The 21,571-nt window shown below is 39.8% G+C and overlaps 2 protein-coding genes across 2 annotated transcripts; one reads left to right on the forward strand and one right to left on the reverse strand.

Annotated features, from left to right (window-relative positions):
* Positions 1 to 479: 479 nt before the first annotated feature.
* On the reverse strand, positions 480 to 6,022 carry cnot9 (CCR4-NOT transcription complex subunit 9). The gene is made up of 8 exons (XM_054615915.1): positions 5,682 to 6,022; positions 4,772 to 4,957; positions 4,511 to 4,626; positions 3,636 to 3,745; positions 3,419 to 3,528; positions 2,937 to 3,035; positions 2,745 to 2,836; positions 480 to 943 (listed from the first exon to the last, which is right to left on the reverse strand). The coding sequence occupies exons 1-8, from the start codon at positions 5,697 to 5,699 to the stop codon at positions 775 to 777; spliced, it is 900 nt and encodes a 299-aa protein (XP_054471890.1). The 5' UTR covers positions 5,700 to 6,022; the 3' UTR covers positions 480 to 774.
* A 96-nt stretch (positions 6,023 to 6,118) lies between these two features.
* usp37 (ubiquitin specific peptidase 37) lies at positions 6,119 to 21,136 on the forward strand. Its single transcript, XM_054615914.1, has 24 exons — positions 6,119 to 6,300; positions 7,165 to 7,393; positions 8,009 to 8,159; positions 10,258 to 10,346; positions 10,435 to 10,550; positions 10,904 to 10,981; positions 11,261 to 11,349; positions 11,731 to 11,824; positions 12,135 to 12,290; positions 12,584 to 12,715; positions 12,899 to 13,022; positions 13,371 to 13,618; positions 13,747 to 13,864; positions 14,036 to 14,115; positions 14,696 to 14,860; positions 15,067 to 15,120; positions 15,786 to 15,933; positions 16,023 to 16,242; positions 16,607 to 16,773; positions 17,140 to 17,200; positions 17,949 to 18,064; positions 18,344 to 18,413; positions 19,362 to 19,500; positions 19,873 to 21,136. Exons 2-24 carry the CDS (start codon positions 7,220 to 7,222, stop codon positions 19,958 to 19,960), a joined length of 2,877 nt encoding a protein of 958 aa, XP_054471889.1. The 5' UTR covers positions 6,119 to 6,300; positions 7,165 to 7,219; the 3' UTR covers positions 19,961 to 21,136.
* Positions 21,137 to 21,571: the final 435 nt, after the last annotated feature.

A 21,571-nucleotide genomic window follows, 5' to 3' on the forward strand; every position in this document is an offset into this window, starting at 1 on the left:
TCAGTTCAAAGAATCTTAGAACAAAAAGAGACAACCATTCAGAAGATTAAAAAGTCTTATTTGAAATGCAAGAAGCAAAAAAAAAATTAACAGTTCCTACTGTGAAGTGGAATGTTACAGAAAGTTACAGTGATAAACGGGAAAAGGCGAGAGCTGACCGATATATTGGTATGGCTGGTATTAACAACCGACACTAGCCTGTCATTGATATATCAGTATTGATATGCTGACAGGTATCCAGATAAAAATTGCAGTGTGGTGAAATGCAGCAATTAATGTTTTACAGGTTGCATTTTAACGTACATCCGTTACGTTTCCTTGTTTCAAGTTAAATGTTTTTTTCTCCTGTAACTAAGTTATTACCTTATTGTTTTGATAGTGAAGTCTTTTGTTAAATGGTAAAATATCACACTCAGACATATCTTTCATGTTGGAATATTAATGTCAATAACAAATACCAGGCAATATATCATTATTGATTTAATTTTTTTTTTTTTTCAAATATCAGTTATCAGTATCAGCTTTGAAAATCTACGATCAGTCTGGCTCTTTAAAAAACTGATTTTCAGCTGTGAAGAAGTGACCTTGTGTGGAAGCGACATACTGGCAGAAAAAAAAACAACAACAACTGGTGTAAACCAAAAGCAAATATTTCTCCATTATGTCCTTCCCTTTGTCCTACTGCCACATTGGGCAAAATACAAAATCTGGACAGTGATGAGAGAGTCCTTCTGTGTCAGCTGTAAACACACACACGCATACACTCTGTCGTCATCACTGCGGAGCCAGTGGGATGCCTCTGGCGTCGGTGACTTGGCCCTCCTGCAGGTTCTTCACCAGCTGAGCCAGCCAGCGCTTGGTGGTGGTGTCGTCCTTCAGCACCTGGGCAAAGGTGCTGTCCTTCAGCTGGTCTGGCAGACACTGACGCAGGGCTTCTCTGGCTCTGAGGAAAGAATACCACGTTGTCACAAACCACCATACTTCTCCGTCTACATCTTGCTCTAAAAGAAACAATTTCTAATGTTGGATGACTCCAAATTGAAGCCAGAGGCAAATCTTAATAGTCTGTACTTCTCTACTTACAGTAGCTCAAGTTTATGTACACTTATGTGGAAAACGTATTCCTTAGATAAAGGCTGCTCTTTATGCAGGTTGTCCTCCTGCTTATTATCATCAACCAATCTATATTTTAAAGTATAGCCTCTCTTCTGTAATATGATTGCCTGACATGCATTATTAATATTACTTAAAGGGATACTAGCTATAATGGGCTATATCTTACCTATTAGGTTGATATAATAAATATCGGTGGAGTTAAAAAAAAGACCAGTGTGTATCATTTCGGGGATCTATTGGCAGAAATTAAATTCAAGTATAATATCTATGTTTTCATTATTGTAAAAACACCTAAACCTAAAAAAACGTTTTTGGCCACTTAGAATGAGCTCTTCATATCTACATATGGAGCAAGTCCTCTTCAGGGAGTACGCCATGTTGCACCATGTTTTTGTAGTAGCCCAGAATGGACAAACCAATCACTAGCTCTAGCTGGGCGATTCACTCAGATTTTATTTGATTCCGCATATAACCGTGTTTCCTGTAAAAGCACTAAGCTATGCAGGGACGTGTAGCGGAAATTGATTAGCGTATACGGTAGCCAATAACTCAGAATGTGCGCCAGCTGCTGATCTGAAGCAGACATACGCTGACCCACTTCATCTGCTGATAAACTAGTTGAGGGTCAAAACAATCCCCGAACTCATTAAATATGCGAATGCTGTATGATAAAGGGTACCTGCTGTTGTACCCCAAAGATTCATTTTAGATTTCATAAAAGATGTCCAATTTTTTTAGGAAGGATGGCAAAGTGGCATACCTCCACAAGGCAAAATCTTGTGCAAAGTCTTGCAATTGTTATTACTAATATATCTAAATAAATAAATAGTATTAATAACAATAATAATCATGACTACAGCCCTTTACAAGTAAACAGAGCTCAAAGCGTTACACATTTTTAAATTGCTATATCAGTCCTAACAGCAGCCAAGAAAAGTAATGGTTTTATAATTACTTAATAAGGATCTTGAAGCATCTGTAAGGCTGTAACCGCCACATATTTTGAAATTCATGCAAATCAATGTAGCAGCAAAATTAATTTTTAGATCATTATCTAATAAATAAATAGCGTATAAACATTTAGTTCTGATCCAAGGCTGTCATGCCATTGAACTGACAGTGTCGACACACTGGATTTGTGGAATGGCTCCGTCTAGTGGCAAGTATCGGTGTTTGAATTCTACATTCATATTCTCAGTCTTGTCGGAAGTTTCCAGAGTCATGAATGATTAGGGTTATGCAATATACTGGCATTGATGATTACCGTGAAAACAAAAAAATAAAATAGTGATATCATGATACTAATACATATTTGATAATATTGTGTAAATAATCAAGCGCCTGTTAACTAATTTGATTTTACAGTTATGGTTACAGACCCTCTCTTGTATTTTGAGTGTAAGATATATATGAAAATATATACATTTTATTTGTTTATTTATATTTATTTTCTATTGCCGACTATATTTGTGTATTTCTTGTGGCCGCTATAATTGTGCAGTAAAAATCTGATATTGTGACATCCCTATGAGGGACTTGAACCTACCATGCACAAATTACCAGTCAGTCAAGAGCCGAAGTTAAAACACATGACATAACATACAGTATATTGCATCACAATGCTCTACCTGAGGTTGTCTGAGAGGCGAAGGTAGCAGCGGACAACATGCTTCAGCAGGCGAGCTGATGGTTCTTTAGAGAGCTGGAGCACCATTTTGCCCTGCAAAAAAAATATAAAAATGAATGTGCAATTGTGACTGCTGGTGCCAAGTGTTGCACTGTGCAGAGAGCATTGGAAGGTAAATTCAATCAACACTTACAAGGATCATGGCCACATGGGAGAAGCGTTCATAAGTCTGACATATATAGGCCAGCCCTGTGTCATCCAACAAGATCTTCTGCAGTATGAAAGTGGCAACCTGCCAGACAAAAGGAAGTGAAGAATGGTGAAATGTTTGCTGGCATTAAAACCCCATTAGGCAGAGGAGCATAATGATATACGATTTATTTATCTGTAACTGAAAATAGCAAAAAAAGAAAAGACAGTTAAGTTAGCACTACAGCCGTTGTAAAAGCTCATCATTCTTAACGCAAAGCAGCAGGTTGGGAGAAATGACTTATCAGATCTTGTCTTTTTTGTAAAAATAAAATACAAGAAACAGATTATGCAGCTAAACAGAGTGAATCAAGGTGCAAACGCTGTGGTTCGACACAGGTTTTATCCATCACTGTAGACCAACAGTCAAGTTAGGGTATAGGTAGTTCGAAGACTGAATGAAAAGCAGCTGGAACAGTTAAATACCGTCTTGGAGAGCTCACTCCCTGATTCCATGATGCGGAGACACAGCGGGATGATTTCAGTGGTGAGGAGGAAGTTAATCACTTCTTGCTCATCTGTTTTGACCAGGGCACCTGTCGTAAACACAGAAAGACAGCTTGTTTAGAATAATGATGACACTGTTTTAAGGAAAAAGAACATCATTCAACAAATAAAACCCATAAGAAGGAGTAAAGTTTACCTATAACTCCGAGGCTGGTAAGCCGAAGGTACTCGAACGGACGTGTTTTGCTCACAGTGTGCAGGAAAGGGTAAAGGAAAAGAGGGATGTGAGCAGCAAGAAAGGCCGACCTGGTAAGGGACAAAGAAGTAAAAGCATTTTTTTTTAAATCACTGTGAACAGACTCATATACAAAGTAAATATCAGAGGAAAGCTACAAGGTCCCTTTATACCTCCATTTATCTCACTGACAAAAGGAAACAAAAGTACATTACTACATTAACATTACAAGCAATTAACTGAACAGGGATTAACAAGAACAGGCGTGCGAGACTAATTCCTGCGTCAATCAAAAAACATACGAGTAAGTAAATGAGTCAGGTTACATGTCTGATAGAGCTGTTTGTTCTGGGCATTGCCTTTAACAGTCGCTGAAAAATGATATTGTCCCATGAAGCATCAATATACTTAAAACAAGTATCAATTAACGTGTTTGCTGTATTTGACTGAGATTTTAACAAAATTCTGAATAAATTTTGTCAGATGTGGTAGGGAAAAACAGCCTCTGCCCATTGGATTAAATAACATAACATAGTTGAAGCTTCTAGGGGCCAGGGGCGGCTATGGCGTAGTGGAGAGCAAGGTAATTCTCCAATCAGAGGGTCGGTGGTTCGATACCCGGCTTCAGCAGTCGGGCAAGACACTTAACCCCAAGTTGCTGAATGGGTGAATGATATGTAATATACTACTGATTGTAAGTCGCTTTGGATAAAAGCGTCTGCTAAATGACTGACTGACTTCTAAAGAGAGCCAGTCATCACCAGCATTAAAAGAAACAAAATCAGCCAAAAAAAACAAAACAATGTAATTTGTTTCCTTAAAAAACTCTGTATTACCGTGTCTCTGGGTGTGAGGCAACACACTGCAGTAGTGCCAGGGCATTGCACACTCTGTTAGACTGGTGAGCTGTAAGCGTAGGTGGGTTTATAGATGGATAGATGTTCACTATTTCCTAATAAAAGACAAAGAAACAAGATGACAGGAATCAGTTAACCTTATCTTAAAAGGTCATACAACAGCAGATATAATGAACATACATGTATAGTAAACAAAAATCATACTAATGGGTACAGCTAGGGAATTGGAATGGGTCATACCTGCAACAGGGCAGCAATAGTGCCACAGGAGTGCCAGAGCATTGGTGCCAGGTCTGGCACAGACTCGCGTTTCTTGCTAAGCTCCAGCAAGGCATTTTCTCTGGTCTCTGGACTGGACAACTCATTGATCCATTGGTAGATCTTCTCCCGGTCTACCTGGGCCAGAGCTGTGACGTTAGTTACAGCCTGCAAAAGGAAGGGAAGATAGTCAACAAATGCATCCATTATGGCCATGCACTTAAACCTTTGATACACATGTCAGTATGATGGTATGAGAAAAGACATCATCTGCCATTTTGCTTATCATAACACATAAAATACTCATCTTTACATATCTTGTGTATGTTACAACTGGACACATTCACAATATGGAATCACATAATGGATATCAATATATTCAAATATATCATGACTCGTTTTGAGGGGGAAAAGCAGATTTATCCTGGCTTCAGTGTGAATTAATTGGCAGTTTTCCTGAGATCTACATAAATTATTATAATAACCTAGTTATGTCAGATAAAATGTCAAGATTGTATTAAGTCAGAGGCCCATTGCAAACTCTGCAGCCATTGTCCAAAGCCAAAAACTATTTTAAGGTTCAAAAGATACCAATCGTGTCAGGATGAATTTGGGGGAAAACGAATAAGTGATGCACATCCACAACAATATTACCTTATTATATCACCATAAAAACATGGAGTCTTGGAATTAAACATTTCACTCAGTGTAAAAATGATATAACTTCAATTAAGAGTTGGCAGATGATACTCAATACATGTGTAATACCGTCAGACAGTGTTGGACCAGATATGTTTACAATCAAAGCGACACATAACGTAAGAAAAGACTGTAAAGTACAAGACGGGTGATAGCGCAGCACATGAACGGGACACTGGTATCAGATACTCACTGCTCCCGTCGCCAGCATTCTCTGAAGCTCTGTGTGGTCCCAATATGTTATTTAAACGACTGTATCAGCCAAAGTGTGGAGTAGAAGCGAACTAACGTGGCTGCAGTGAAACAAACTTGGCGAAACAAACACACAGCACGGGCAGCTAGCCCGAGCTAGCTGCTAACGCTAGCGGTGAATGTCTTGTCAAATGGTATATAGTAGTTACGCGCGAACATCAACATCACAAACAACATAACTTCACTGAGATAACAGAACAACAAAACGCTGAGGTTTTCCTTATCGATAACAGCCTCGCAACACTAACGGCTTTTGATCAAACAACATGATCCGGTGGCCAGTTTTTGTCGGCAATGGAGGCAACAAGGCTAAATACAAATCGACGAGATATCGCGAGAGTTTGGATCGGACGCGCTCTCGGCGATCATTTCCGTTGTCAATTTTCACATTCCCGCCATCATCGCGCAGTGTTGCGAGGCGTAGTGTGCGGGTCCACTGTCAACAACATACGTATTGGGGAGCAGGTGAATGCCGGCAAAACAAACTTTCTGCCCTCGGAGGACCTACGAAGACGTTTCTGTGATTTAAAAGTTTCAAGACGACCACGTATCATCGACAGGTAACGCACTGCGATGATTGAATCACACTGTGAGACTGTTTCCATCACCAAATTACAATCAGGCAAATTAGCCAGTTAGCTAGTTCGCGCTAGCCTACTAGCTAGCCGACTTGCTAATGTCGGCCTCCCCTCCATTCAGCGCTTGTAGACGCGGGGACGACACATACAGCCCGCACACTCGGCTTGGCTGTAACCTTGCTCGCCCTAGCTGGTTATTTATGTCACCGTGTCGTCTTGTCGGAGAAACGGTAACCGAGCTAGACGCGGTGAGCGCCGGTCGCAGTGTGTCGTGCGCCTTGGCTGGTCTTTGCAGCCGCGGTTCAGAATGGCCATTGGTTTAGTTTGATGGCTAATGCAGACCTACGTTGACTTGTACGGGGAACTGCTAGCCAGCTAACACAAGTGGCGTGAGTTCCTGCACTTCGTGAAACATTGTCCAATGTCTTGTCCAAAGTGTTGCTGCGAGCGTGTCGTCTGTAGTAAAGTGTGCCGTTCAGATGCTGCGCTAACGGTGCGCTGCATGTGGGTGAGTTTGTTGTGACTTTCAGCCAGCAGTCGGTAGTAAAACGTCGCCTATAGCGGCTTAGCTTCAATGCATTATTCATATTTGTCATCAGCTGAGTAACCTGGCATTTAAAAGGCCGTGTAATATAAGTGCTGATGATGACTTTTACATCTGTGTGGTTTATCATTGAGCTTACACTTATCTGTGGCGAAATAGCAGTGAGAATGGGGTAATTCGGTGGCACTGACATTTATAATCTACTCTTTATAGACTAGACACAGTTGGGGGGGAGGGGTTTAAATGACACACTGTGGTTGTATTGTCACATATTTGTTTATTTTATTTTTTCTCTTGGATAGGATCTGTTTGGTCACAAGTCCCAGCCTCCAAAGTGCACCACCTGGATAGTAAGCCATGTCCACCATAGTGCCCAAACTCTCCAGCGGTGGCGCTGTAAAGATCCGCTTTACCAGCATGGACATGGGCACCACCAGATGGAAAGAAGGCACTTTTGAGATTCTGGAAAAGGACAACAAAGTCAACCTCTGTATAAGATTCAACTGTGGCGGAGCTTCCAAAACTTTTCAGGTATTTCAAAGTTTGTATGTTCTCAATAATGGGTACAACTGTGAAGAACATTGATTGGATCATGATGCAGTACATTTGTTACGCTATTCATTGTAATATTTTTGAGATCCACCACTTGAATATTTGGAAACATTAACATATTTGGAGCAGCAATGCTGTGAACTGTACAGAAATATAACATATAGGAACACACCACAAAGACCATAGAGTAAATTTATTTCAGCAGTACATCAATGGGCTTCTTAAGTATTCAATTGTAAGTATTTGGGGGAAAACATACAAAATAAATGAAACTATAGTCATTAAATTAATATGACTGTATTCAGTGTTCGTCCTATATTTATTATATAAGAATTATGAGCACTGCTGCTAGATTTTTACAAAAGTTGAGGAGAGACAGGATAAGTGTAGTTGACGTTGTTGGTACCGGTTACAAACAGGCGTGGTCGTGAACGCCATGCTAACATTCTGTTAGATTTAGTGTCAGTGTTAATTTTAACAACAAAATTTGGTCTGTGGTAGAATTAGTGTCTTATTGGGTTTGCTTCCCATCTGCAGGCCAAAAGCAGACAACCTACTGGAAACACTGATCTAGTATTGTTTTTTTGCCCTCAGCTGAACCAGAACTTGAAGAATGTTAACCAGAGTTTGAGCCGAATCATGCTGACGTTGAAGGACAGCAGTGTCATCATTCTTGACAAGATGCCTACGACTTTGGTTCAGAAGACTAAAGAATACCTGGAAAAGCTGAAGCTGGGAAAGCCAAGTAATTACACCACTACTCATTTTAAGAACTTGCAAAGTATGTTGATGGTTCCCAGCACGATGGAAGCCAAAGGAAAGTGATTGCTATTTGTGATATTGACTATCATTTTTTTTTTAGTTACAGCTTCGCTTTAGTTGAATTTCTCAAGGTAATGTTGAATTGGTACAGGGACAAAAGGGGAATAACTTGTATTTCACCAAATATCTTGTTTCTTTCTCTTATTAATAAGCTATGAGTAAATCATTTAAAAACACATACACAGTATTTGTATGCATAAAGAAGGTTTAAATGTTTTTTTCAGTTGGACTCTAACATATCATTAGTAAAAGAATGGCCAGATTAGATAAAGCATGACACTGTTTAATCCTGTAACATTTGATTCAGATTTTCTTTTATACACTGTTCTGCGTTTTCTGACGCAAGTTTGTCCTGTTTCTTCTACTCCTGATACTGTGTAGTTTCCTTCGATTTTGATACACAGTCCCTTCTGAAAGAACATGGGTAGGTCTGAAGATAACAGGCAACAGAACATTGAACCTCTCATCTAATCTGGCCCCAATTACTCAAAACAAGCCATTGTTTTTTTTTATTTAGATTGAGCAGACAATCACAAATCTTGACATCAAGAGCAGCCTCTTGACCCCCCTGTGTTTTTGTCCAGGGGGATCTGTGTCCCCCTGCACAAAAACACACAATTAAACTGATTAGGAAATAGTTCTTTTTTTACGTTTTTATATTTGCTTTGATTAAAAATATTGCCATTAGCAGTTTCATTTATGTCTTATACGCTTATTATAGCTATTGAAGGAAGTTAAACAGGTCATAGCACCCTTGCTAATCTATTTGATATCGCTGTGAAATCATCATCTTAAAACAACTGTATTCAATTATCGCGAGCTTTCCACACCGATGGTGTGTGTGTGTGCAGCTGTGTTGTATTCAAAGGTATACCGGTACAACACAGCCCAACAACACCCGGCTGTAAAAATGGTACAATATCCTCTTTAATTAATTACTGCACTTAAATGACAGTGTTTTAATAGTAACGGTTCTTATTAGTTGCGTCAGTGTGCGACAGTGGGGTAGTGTGTGTATGTATGCAGCGCTCTGCTAAAGGACTGGATTGGGTTACATCACAATCGGGCGGTTATAACTTTGCAGCAGTCGAAATGTAAAACAGGGGGTCCTGGGATTTAGCTAGGTTCAGCCAGAAAGATAGAATCCATAAATTAATTTAAAGAAAAAAGATCATAGCAGGTCATGAACCGTTCGCACAGTCCCTCTCTGAGCTGGTGTCGTTAAAAAACCCGGAATATATATTAAACCGACCTTAATTACAACCAAATGTGCTGCTAAAATTAGATTCACCATCTCTTCTGAATCTGTCCAAGAAGCTCCTGTAATTCAACAAACGCATAAACCACCAAAGAGCATACTTTTAGGTATTATGTTTTAGGTAGTATTTCTCAGTTGCATGAAGTGGACTGAGGGGGAAAAGCAGTCCGGCAGCAAGAATGATATTACCTTCACAAACACCACTTTGACACAAGACGGCGCTTTCTGCAGCTACTATGGTGTCTTTCTGATTTTACAAGTTTTTCCTTCATCAACTTCTCACAGAACTTCATCTGCAAGTATTATCGTGCAGGGGCGCTGTTTTACCAAAACAAGTACTATTAAACTCAGTTTAGTGGGATAACAGGTTGCAAATATGAAGAAAGAAATCAAATTCCAAGTGCTATCATCTATTATTCCATTACTCTCCCTGACATATTAGATAATTGCCCTGGTATCGTTTCAGTATTTTAGGCAGAGTATCGAATTAAGTCATAATTTTGGTATCATGACATTACCACTTTGTGGCATTGAATAATGTCTAAAAAAAGACTGATGGGCTGGTCAACGGTCATAGCCAATCTGCTGAAAATCATCCAATTCCGACCTGCCGCCAATTGATCAGTGTGTCTCCGAATATTGGTGGAGTAGCTACAGGTTGTTGTAGCTTAAAACAAAATATGAAAACCCAGACTGAATTGTACAGAGAATCATTTATTTTACATTCTTTGTCCTGATTCTTATTCTTTTTTTAACTTCGCAGTTTTAAAATCATCCCATGGAAGTGCAAACTTCAGTGTGCTCGGGAACCGCTCTGCGAAAAATGAGACCAATCCATCAGGGGAGAGACAGGTGAGCAAAGAAAATCCCCAGGTTTTGAACTTTGAATTTAAGAGAAGTGTACCCTAACATTTGACTGAAATTTCCTCACATCTTCCAGACAACACCGAGGCGGCAGAGTGCAGAAGGCAGAGACGACACAACACCGCGAAAGCCCTTAGGCAGCCCGAGTAGAGCAACCTCCACTCCCACTCGCGCTGGACTCTCGGAGAACAGGTATAATGGAAATTCATGTTGCTGTCGATATGCAAATGATGTCACTCGGTGAAGCTTGGCATAATTACAATGGAGTTCAGTGTCTGAAAATGTAAAACTTGCTGTGGTCTTTTTTTTGGAGGGGGGGGATTTTTGACAATGTAAAAAGAGTGTTACTGTTTGTTCTTTCTACCGATAACAACAGAATGCCCTTGGCAGGTATTCCTTCTGACAATCCTGTCTAATCTAATGGAAAACTTTGACCACTTTACATTTTTTTTTAGTTGTCATGGTTTTGTCTTTTTTCTGTTTTCAATTCAGGAATGGTCAGTTCAGGCTTGTAACATGAATTGTCCTGTTTCACTGTTTTTCAGGAGCGAGAAGAGAAAGAGACTCCATACCTCTGAAAGTGACCTGACTGAGGACTACCCCAAGGAAAATGACTCATCAAGGTAAAATCCACACACCTCACTGCCCAGACTGAACGTTAGTGGTTGTTGGATACACACGGGATGACCTGACTTCAGGAACCCTTTTTCCCCTTATCTTGTGAAAACAAGTATCCCAGAATGTTAATATATTCAGTACTGTAAGTTGTTTCATTTACATGTATTATGGCTTTCATCAGCATAATAGAATCATTTTTTTTTTTTTTTAAATCAAAATTCAATCAAATGTTTTTAAGTTTCCACAGTCAGGTAACATCCAATAATCTATATATTTGTCCTTAGCAACAACAAGGCCACTTCAGATCCATCCAGGAAGTTTCTACTGAGCTGCAAAGATAAGCTGAAGCAGGCAGAAGAGAACAGGAGCTCAGGTAAACTTCGACGTCCACAACTCCGCAGCAACACTATCTATATATTGCTGCCTATGCCTTGCATGAAAGATTTACACATCAGTGGTCAACATGCGCTTTTAAAAATGGTTGCCACCTTGGTAAACCATGCATCAGCCTTTGTTTGCAGGAACTGAAAATATTGTTGCCATTTTTAGTCACCTTAAATTTTAGCAATTAAGATACTAAGCAGTTATTTTTCAACTTGATAATAGAAATGTAACATGAAAGCGTTATTACAGTAAACAAACAAAAGTCTTTGCTGTTTGAGATGTATTTAATACTTTACCGAATCTGAATCCATAGAACATTAACCTGTATAGTCAGACCTGAAAATTGATTTAATGCCTCACTTGCCCTCAGCTCCCCTGGGTTCCACTCCCCTTCAGCCAACGTCATTCTACGGCAGCCGATCTGTGACTAAAGACTACGGCCAGAGCCACTCTTTCTTTGACAGGTAAGTTTCTGTTGTGGTCAGCTAAAATGCACCAGCTAGCGTTGTTAAACCAAGGTGCCAGCACACATCTACTTCTCCATACACATTCCTGTCTCTCTTTTTCATGCTAGTGGGAAAATAGTGTCACATTATTGCACATTTATCAAATGGATTTACGTTTTTGCTAATGATCACTGAAGCACTTTGTGTTTTTCAAAATTGAATTGAGAAATTCTAGTTGTATTTGAATCTAATTGTCAAGTTGCGTAATCAAATCTTTGTGGGTCCAGTGATTCACATCTGTATAATCTTTACTAAAAATCCCGCCCAGGCCATCCAGTACAGCTCAGACCACTACAGCCAAGAGAAGCCTCGTGCTGCCCAATCACTCCACTCCCTTCAAGAAGGTACGCCCCTCTCTGGACTACAGTGGCTGGAACAAGCAGCGGCCCTCCACTCTGGCCCAGCCTCAGCCACCACTGCAAGGGTAAGAATAAGCCAGATGGGCTGCACTTAATGAGAGCATAAGCAATCTGTGTATGTGAACAGAGAATGGATTGCATTTATTTTGGATGTTAGGAACCCAAAGGATGCACAAGGAAAATCAGAAAAAAATGTTTTGCTTTTATGATTTAAAACATAAATATTCATAACATCATCAAAACCATGTCTCTGTAAGCCCTGGAAGGAGTTGTGTTGGGAATTTTGTTATCCAAGTTCAAGGCAATAATACATTATTATAAATAAATAAAAACTTATTGTGTCATTCATATATCACAGATTTTCCAACCTGGGTAACACTTGCTACATGAACGCCATCCTGCAGTCCCTCTTCAGCCTCCCTTCCTTCTCCAGTGACATGCTGAGGCAGAGCATCCCATGGAAGAAGCTGCCCATTAACGCACTACTGAGGTACTATGTTAGTTCCTGTAGACAGGCAAGATTTGTGTGCAAACACACATTGATTTGTGCTATCAGATTGTTAAAGGAGCTTCAGCACATTCTGTTTTAAATCATTTGTTTATTCATGTGTTTGTTAATGAACTCCTTTTGGAAAAACTTGCCTAAAAGTACCGATATCTTCACTGCCTGCAGGCGTTTTGCTCACCTTATGGTCAAGAAGGACGTGGGCTGTCCAGAGACAAAAAAGGACCTCTTGAGGAAAGTGAAGAGTGCCATCTCCTCCACAGCTGAGCGTTTCTCTGGAAACATGCAGAATGTAAGATATCACTCTAGAATTAATAGTTCAGAGCAGTAGATGTCTGCTGCCACTTGAAAAAGTGCCTTAATAGATGAAATGTAGTTGTTAGTGGAGCTCTGACCAGCTCTAGCGCAAACATGTTAAAAGTTGTGTCAAACTAAGAACAAAGTACAGTCACCAATATGTACCAATGTTAAACACAGAATAAAGCACTGCATACATTTCCACCCTCTTGTAGGGACACCGTTCATAGTATGTGGTCTATGTAGATAGGTCTGTCTCAGTTTTGTATATCCCATTGGTAACATCCTTTTATATTGATAAATTGTGCTTAATTAAGTCCATGGGTGTCACATTATTTACCAGGATGCTCACGAGTTCCTGAGCCAGTGTTTGGACCAGTTAAAGGACGATGTGGAGAAAATGAACAAGAGCTGGACGAATGAAGCTGCAGCGTCCTCGTCGTCAACGGTGGTGTGTGAGAACGGCCAGGAGGCAACGTCATCGGCATCCAAGGCAGAGCCTGGTGAAGAGGCGGACACCTCCCGCATCTACACCTGCCCTGTGGCGGTCAACATGGAATTTGAGGTGCAGCACACCATCACCTGCAAAGGGTAAGGCCTGCCTCCTGCTCAATCACCTGAATTGATTCTTGCAATGGGTCTTTGTAATGTATTTGACAATAACTGGTAGTGACTCTGGAGAAAAGAAATGTTCATTTATGCTCGTGTTATTTTTGCAGATGTGGCGAGGTAGTGACCAAGCGAGAGCAGTTCAATGACTTGTCCATCGACCTTCCACGGCGAAAGAAAACCCTCCCACTTCGCTCTATTCAGGATTCTCTGGATCTCTTTTTTAGGGTAAGACTTTCTACTCTTTCAATAAACAGTTCATAGTTCAAATTAATTTAATGAAAAATTCATCTTTGTCAACTTTTCAAGCTTGTTATATCCATTTGGTAATAAACAGGCCTGAACTAGATATATAACAATTACATGTGTAATGATAGAAGTTACTTTGTCCTTTTGCAGATGGAGGAAATTGAATACTCATGTGAAAAGTGCAATGGGAAATCAGCGACTGTTATGCATAAATTCAGCAAACTGCCCAGGTATTTACACACAGAATATTCAATTCAATTCAATTCAATTCAGTTTATTTTGTATAGCCCAGAATCACAAATTACAAATTTGCCTCAGAGGGCTTTACAATCTGTGCACATGCGACATCCTCTGTCCTTCCCTCACATCGGCACAGGAAAAACTCCCCTAAAAAACCCCTTTAACAGGGAGAAAAAAGGAAGAAACCTATGGGAGAACGACAGAGGAGGGATCCTTCTCCCAGGATGGACAGAATGCAATAGATGTCATGTGTACAGAATGAACAGCATAACAGTTCTTAGATACAACACATTCAATGTATATGACATAAATGATTCATATAATAAGACTACTTATAATAATTGTGATTGCAATGCACATGCACAATGCAAAGATGTCCCATTCATTTTTAAATGCTTGCAGTTGAACAAATTTCCGATTTGAGCAGACGCCCATTGCATTTCAAACATTAGATTAGAAACTTGACTGGTACTTCCTGTAAGCACCTATTGATCACTAATAGAATAAAGGAAACACTTGATAAACAAAGAAATTACTTTCTGATTTGTGATGGATCTGTTCTCCCCGCAGGGTGCTTATCCTACACCTGAAACGGTACAGCTTTAACGCTCAGCTGTCTATGAACAGCAAGCTGGGCCAGCAGGTGGTGATTCCTCGATACCTGACCCTGCTGTCCCACTGCGCTGAATCCACACGGCCCCCCTTAAATCTCGGCTGGAGTTCCCAAACCTCCATGTAAGAAATCCTAAACACCATTAAATAAAATGCATGAATAATAACTTTAAACATTTTACATTCTGTGTAATTGCGTCCTGAGCTTTTGGTTGAATCAGAAGGGTTTTAAGTAAAAGTTCTTTTATTTGACTTGGATGCATTCAATTTGGCTCATTTGGCTGAGAGATTAGCAAAGGTTTGAAAACATTTTCATGTTTTTCTCAAAGGTCAAGAACACTCAAAACGTCTCAATTGGTCAACTCCTCCACAGCACCTCTCCGGTAAGTACTGCCAGTTCAAATAATGATGTTAACCCTTTAGCATCCCTTCAAAAAAAATGCCATACAACTTTAGTCCCGTTCATTACTACCACATACTCATTCTTACTCTAGTAAAAACCTGCAAATGGCATGTATTTGCCCAGTAGGGCAAATATGAGAGTGAAAGTAGTGGAAAACAGTAAACACTACCATTTTGGAGCCAGGGCTCTAGATTGACAGCCATATATAATATATTGCATGATTTTGTGCTGTAATGGCATCAAAAGTTTAATGGGTTTCAATAGGAACATTTGGTCCTTAAGTGTTAATATAATAAATAAAATAAAAAAGAGGAAGTTCACACCCATCTCAAAATGTAAACACGGCTACATATTAACTGGCCAAAATATTAAAAAAAATTAAAAAGGAAAAAATGTCCCACGTGATGCATAATGCTCAACTAGAGAAAACCAAGTCAAAGTTACATTCACACTGAGCACAGCTTTAGTAAAGCTCTTCAGTGTGTTGAAACTTGTTCTGTGTTCGACCAGCTTCATAAAATGTGTGTGTAGGACGCTCGGTAGTTATAAAAACAGTTGCTAAAAACAAATAATCCCTTTTTATAAGTGTGTTATCTGTCACATATTGCATGACTAAGAAAATGTCTTATGATTGTGTTTGTGTAGAAGGATTGGAGGGAAAGTGGCCAACTCCAGCTGCACCTCTATTCTCCTCGACTCTGACTGTGAAGAAGAGCTTAACAGAAAAGTGATTGCGAGTCGCAAGCGACGCCTCAGCAGCTGTCTCCCTGATGATGATGACCGACCGGAAGAGGTAGGCTTTTGCTGGCAGACCTTGTCAATTGTAATTCAGCCTCCTGTTTTATCTGTTGTTGTTTAGACACTTGTTTTATGTGTCCTCAGAGAGGAGCACCTATAGATTCGGCAGACTTCAGTGGCATAAATGATGATGAAATGCTGGCAGCCGTGCTGGAGATGAGTCGTCAAGAGGCCGGGCTCTCGGCTCCGCCCCTCCTGGAGGATGAGCCAACCAGCAGCCCAGACACAGGCTTTGGGGATACAGATGCCCATGACCTGGCCTATCATACAGATCTGCTGGAAACAGACAACAAACAGCCTGCAGGTAGTCCAACGTCATGTGGTTAAGACATTCGGGATATAGGGTTTATACAGGGGGCAGTCCAGTTTAAATGTTGTCTTTTAAAAATGATACACAGTATAATAGAGGGGTTGTGTGAACGTCGCATAGTAAAACGCATTACAATGACTTGTACTGCATCAGTCGGTTGTCTTGCTAGTTCACAGGTTACTGAAATCAATGTGGCTTTAACCATAGACACAAAAACTGGCTTGGCCGAAATGAAAGTCTCATGCAAAGTAGCATTGATATTATTGAACTCCGGTATATGGGTGTTTAAGTGGAGAAAACTTCACTAGTATTTCATTTACTGAGATTACTGACTTGTGCATGGGTCGTTCTTGTGTAGATGTGCTGGATTCCCTGGACTTGACCATGGATGAGAACAAGGAGAACCAGACTCCAGAGAGTGTGCAGCAGCAGGGTGAACTGGACTGGGTCCAGCAGTACAGTCTGGATCAGGAGAGAGAAGAACAGGAGCTACAACAGGCTTTGGCCCAGAGCCTCCAGGAGCATGTAAGATCACATGACATCTGCAGTTTCCAGAGAAACGCTCTGCCATTAAATTAAACTAGAAGTACGAGTTGAGGTAACTGCCAAATAAAGAAACCATGATTTTTTTTCTCTTACCCATCCTTATTGAGTAATGCTATGTTGTTACTATCCACATTAAAGTACTTTCTGGCAAATATCAGTGATCTCATTGAAGCATGTACTTTTTAGTTTACTTAAAGGAACCCAATTACTTTATGTCATTGCAGTCATCTAACGAGCAAGCAGATATCAAACACCCAGCATACATGACCTGAGTGAAAGAGCAATGTTGAAATTTCTTGCATTAAATCTCATTGTAATACCATATCTCCACCTCCCCCCATATAGGAGGCCCAAGAGATGAGAGAGGATGATGATCTGAAGAGGGCCACTGAGCTCAGTTTGCAAGGTATGAACAAAGATTGATTGAATGTTGAGTAGACTGTTGAAACTCATGAGCCCTGGTAATCACTCAAAATCAAACAGTTTTTGTGAGCACCTTTTGGCGGACCAAGTTCCAATGATATTTTGTTGGGGTGCCGGTTTCTGTTGGCAGTAGGAGTCTGATGGATATTTGAGTATGAAAAACCCCTTTTCTGGCATTACTGTCTTGAAGAGGCTGTAGCAGCTTCAGAATTAAAGCAAAATTGAAGATGCTGGTATCATATGAACATGGAGGACCTAATCCTAGCTTGTGAGGAAGGGGCAGAATAACACTCCAAAGTTAAGCAAAATTTCGGCAGCGAAAACTGGCAGTGATTTTCAAAGGGTACCTTGACCTCTCACCTCGAATAGATCTAAATGAAAATGGGCTCTGTGTACCCAGGTCTTGGCGCTTAATGTCGTATTTTTGAGTGATTTTTGATCATCCTTATCATTTCTGTAGTGACAATATATTCTTTAATTTAGCACCAAATCTGTGTAACAACAAGTATAAAACCAAAAAATTGGGATACCTTAATTTAATTGATCAAAAGAATCATCAGTGTCCGCTTTCAGATTTTGTTACCACTTCTATGTGGCAAATACTGTGAACCTGTTATTGCTTTTTACACAAGCTGAAGACTCCAAGCTGACATCAGTGCAAAGCAAAGTATACAGTGCTCATTGTTTGGGAAATGCCTGACCAACATCAATATCTCCTTCTCACCAAACAGAATTTAACAACTCGCTGCCTGAGTTATTGTGCTCGGATGATGATTCTGGCAACGAGGACGTGCTGGACATGGAGTACACTGAAGCAGAGGCTGAGAACCTGAAGAGGAACGCTGAGGTACCAATGTTGCCCTTTGATTGTAAACAAGTAGAATGATCTATCATTATTAAAATATTATAATTTTTTCCTTCTTTATAAACTTTTGTTTACACAAAAAAACCAAAAGCAACTGTTGTGTACTACAAACATAAAGTAAAAATCCTTTCTGCATTTAAAAAGAAGTAAAAGTGTTTCTCGCTAGTTTTTCTAGCTGTATCAATAATATACAGTAAACATTGGAAACACTGAACTGTTTTGATTCTTAGTAATATGATTTATAAACATTGAAATCCACAGAGCGGAGACTTGGCCAACTCTTTTAGACTCATCAGTGTCGTGAGTCACATTGGGAGCAGCTCCTCCTCTGGTGAGTACTTGTGTGTTTTTCTGCTTCTGTGTAGAGATGCACCAATACTGACTCAAACATCTGGATCGGGTATGGGTGACCGATCTAGTATTGGACACCTTTTTATTTTAAGTTTACTTTAAAACATTCTATACATTTATATCTATGTATTTATTTGTAAGAATTTTTTAAGAAAAAAGTTAAGAAAGCAATGTTAAAGTCAAACTTGATGTTTCCTTACGCATAAAAGAATAATCCCGGTCACTTCCACACAGTGAAGCATCCATCTTATTAATTAAACACTGCTATCGGATAAGTGCTCGGTGTTGGCCTATACCCAAGGTACTGGGACTGAAAAAGTCCTACCTCTATCTGCCTTTTAGCATGACGTATGATATGTCGACTACTGCCTATGAGTTGTTTTACAACTACCATTTTGCAAAAAGATCAAGTAAAAACCATTGAATGGACCAAACTGAATGTGAGCACATAAAACCTGAACAGTGCAGTGGCAGGTTTTGAAGTCCTTGTGTGTTCATATAACAGACAAACTACTCTCAGCCTATCAAGATGAGTGGTTAACATCTTTGCCATGATTTTATTTTAATGTTTGGTCTTAGTGGGGGTTGCATAGAGTGTAACGCCGTGGCCTCACATGTTATGTCATATATTTTGCGAACTGATCACACCTTGGTACAACTTATCCTAAAATGAGAAGCATTACCACAGTGAGGTCAGCTGGTGTTCTACACCTTACCTGCTGCCCCCACTCCATTTTTAAGGGATAGTTTAAAGTACCTTGTTTTGAAGTCCGGTTGTATGAGGCTCCTCAAAGGATGCGTGCCAACCACCAGGGTTCGCTGTAGGTTAAACAGCCCAACTATCCAGTCTTTGGTTGGAATGAGGTACCATGGCACACCACTACCATTCCTCACTCGTCCACAAATAAACTTTTATTTTCCACCATAGGCCATTATATCAGTGACGTGTACGACATGAAGAAGCAGTCGTGGCTGACCTACAATGACCTGGACGTGTCACGCACACAGGAAGCAGCTGTCCAGCGAGACCGTGACCGCAGTGGATACATCTTCTTCTACATGCATAAGTGAGTGTCTTTTTTTTTTTTTTTTTTTTCTTCTTTTTTTTCAGTGTAGCTTTTGAGCCCATCATGAAACGGCTCCATCCTTAACAGCCTCTTTGAACCGTCGGGGGTTGTTCTTTGTTTCGCACAGAATTGGTACACCAATGTATGTCGGATAAATGATGGTTCGACCCTAAAAGTGCGGATACTTTTGCAATGCAAAAAATATTTCGTCATTTCAATAAGTTGCAGGTTTAACACCACAGAAAACGCTAGACATTAGTAAACGCACGCATACCGGACTCAGTTTTGTATTGGTATATTGTGATGTGTGTTTGTGGCCATGAGTTGTCTATAAGTGTTGCTCTGACACGTTTTTACCTTGTGCGTCCTCAGGGATGTGTTCGAGCAGCTGTCTGAAATGGAGAGATCTGGAGTCACCACCACTTCAGAGGCATCAAGGAACGTCCTGCAGCCCCTCTGAGCGCTACATCTTTGGACAGCCATCCACAGCTGAACCCTAGTAGTTGGAGCTCTCCTCTGAACACCCTCGAGTACTACTGATTGCCGTCCTTTTTTGGTCGTCTTCAGGCACTTCGTTTCCTCTACAAAACGCTAAATGCCCTGCTAACTTGGCACCTGTGAATGCCAACACGGGTACTAAACTGTCAAGACTCTTTAAGATACCAGAAATGCAGTTAAAAATGTTCAGTGGATCAAATTTTGCCTCCATGTTTTTGGGGCTGAAGTCTTTCTTTGCTATGATTTTTATCAAACAACTGTTTTGTAAAGTTTTCTTTCTTTCTTTCTTTGTTTCCTGATACACTTCTTTCAACTTTAAAGCCGTTCACTCAGAATTTCACTTAAAATGCAACTAACAAACACCAAGTGCTACTGGTGTTTATGGATTGTATGTTTTGCAGACCCTTTATTTCCCATATAAACTAAATAAAGATATATTCTATGTTGGAGTATAAGCTATTATAGAGTTAGAGGGGTGTTGTATTTAGCGGGTACATTTGGTGCAATATTTATGTTGTGGCGCAGACTGGCCAATTCAAATCAGCTTTCTGTCAGAGTGTGTGGATGTTTTCCCAACCTGTTTTTGTGCTTGACTTTTGAACTAATTTGTGTGTGTGGTTGTCTCCATATAGATTTGAAAAAGATCTGTAAGCTTAACAACAAAGCCTGTTTTTACTGAGCTTTTCTCAGTAAAGCCTACCTTATTCTTTTGGGATTTTGACTTTGTGCCTCCCAAAAAAACTTTTATAAATATGTATACAAGCTTTACTTTGAAAGTTGTACAACCTTAATGCTTTTGAATATGTTTGTCAAACCTCAGCAATGTGCAAGTAAGATTTTTCCTTTATAAAAAAACCCAACAGATTTTCTATTTATTGCAACATAGGGTTTATATATGTTAATTAACCCATCAAGAGATGCCACGGCAACTATAAGTCATTAATACTAGACCACCAGGAAGGCTAGCTGTAGCTTTTAAATGCATCATCTTTACGGCCAGTATTCAGTATTTGACATCGTAGACCTCTGCTAACCCTGTTCAGCTAGTTCCTATCAGGCGTGCTTGCTTATGTACTAGACACTGGTTGTTAATCTTTTTTTTTGTTACTACTGTAAAATTAAATCACATTTCAGAACACCACGGTTAATGTGCACTGTTGAAACATGGCGTCTGCTGGACATATTCAGACCACACTAAATTATTTCCTTAACTCTTCTCACAACAGAAGAAACTCTTTATGATATAGCATTGTAAAACATCAAGAATAAAAAAAATTCTGGATGGACCCAATTGATATTCTTGATACCAAGCCATATGTAGTTGTTTTTTAAGGAAGTGTAAAGTATCACACTGAACGTACATACACCTGGTTTATAACAGCAGGCAAAAGTTACAAAATTGATTCTTTTTTATGTCAGACTTGGATTTCCATTTCTGCAACATTGCTCTCCCCTGAACGTCCTGTCCCAAATGCCGTGTAAAGAGGGTAAATGTCTTTGTGAGGTCAAAATGAACAGCTTTTTTTCTACCCTTCATACACAACTGACTCTTCCTAAAGCAGATTTTAATAAA

The sequence above is a fragment of the Anoplopoma fimbria genome, chromosome 16, assembly GCF_027596085.1.
Source record: "Anoplopoma fimbria isolate UVic2021 breed Golden Eagle Sablefish chromosome 16, Afim_UVic_2022, whole genome shotgun sequence".
In the NCBI taxonomy this organism is placed as follows: Eukaryota; Metazoa; Chordata; class Actinopteri; order Perciformes; family Anoplopomatidae; genus Anoplopoma; species Anoplopoma fimbria.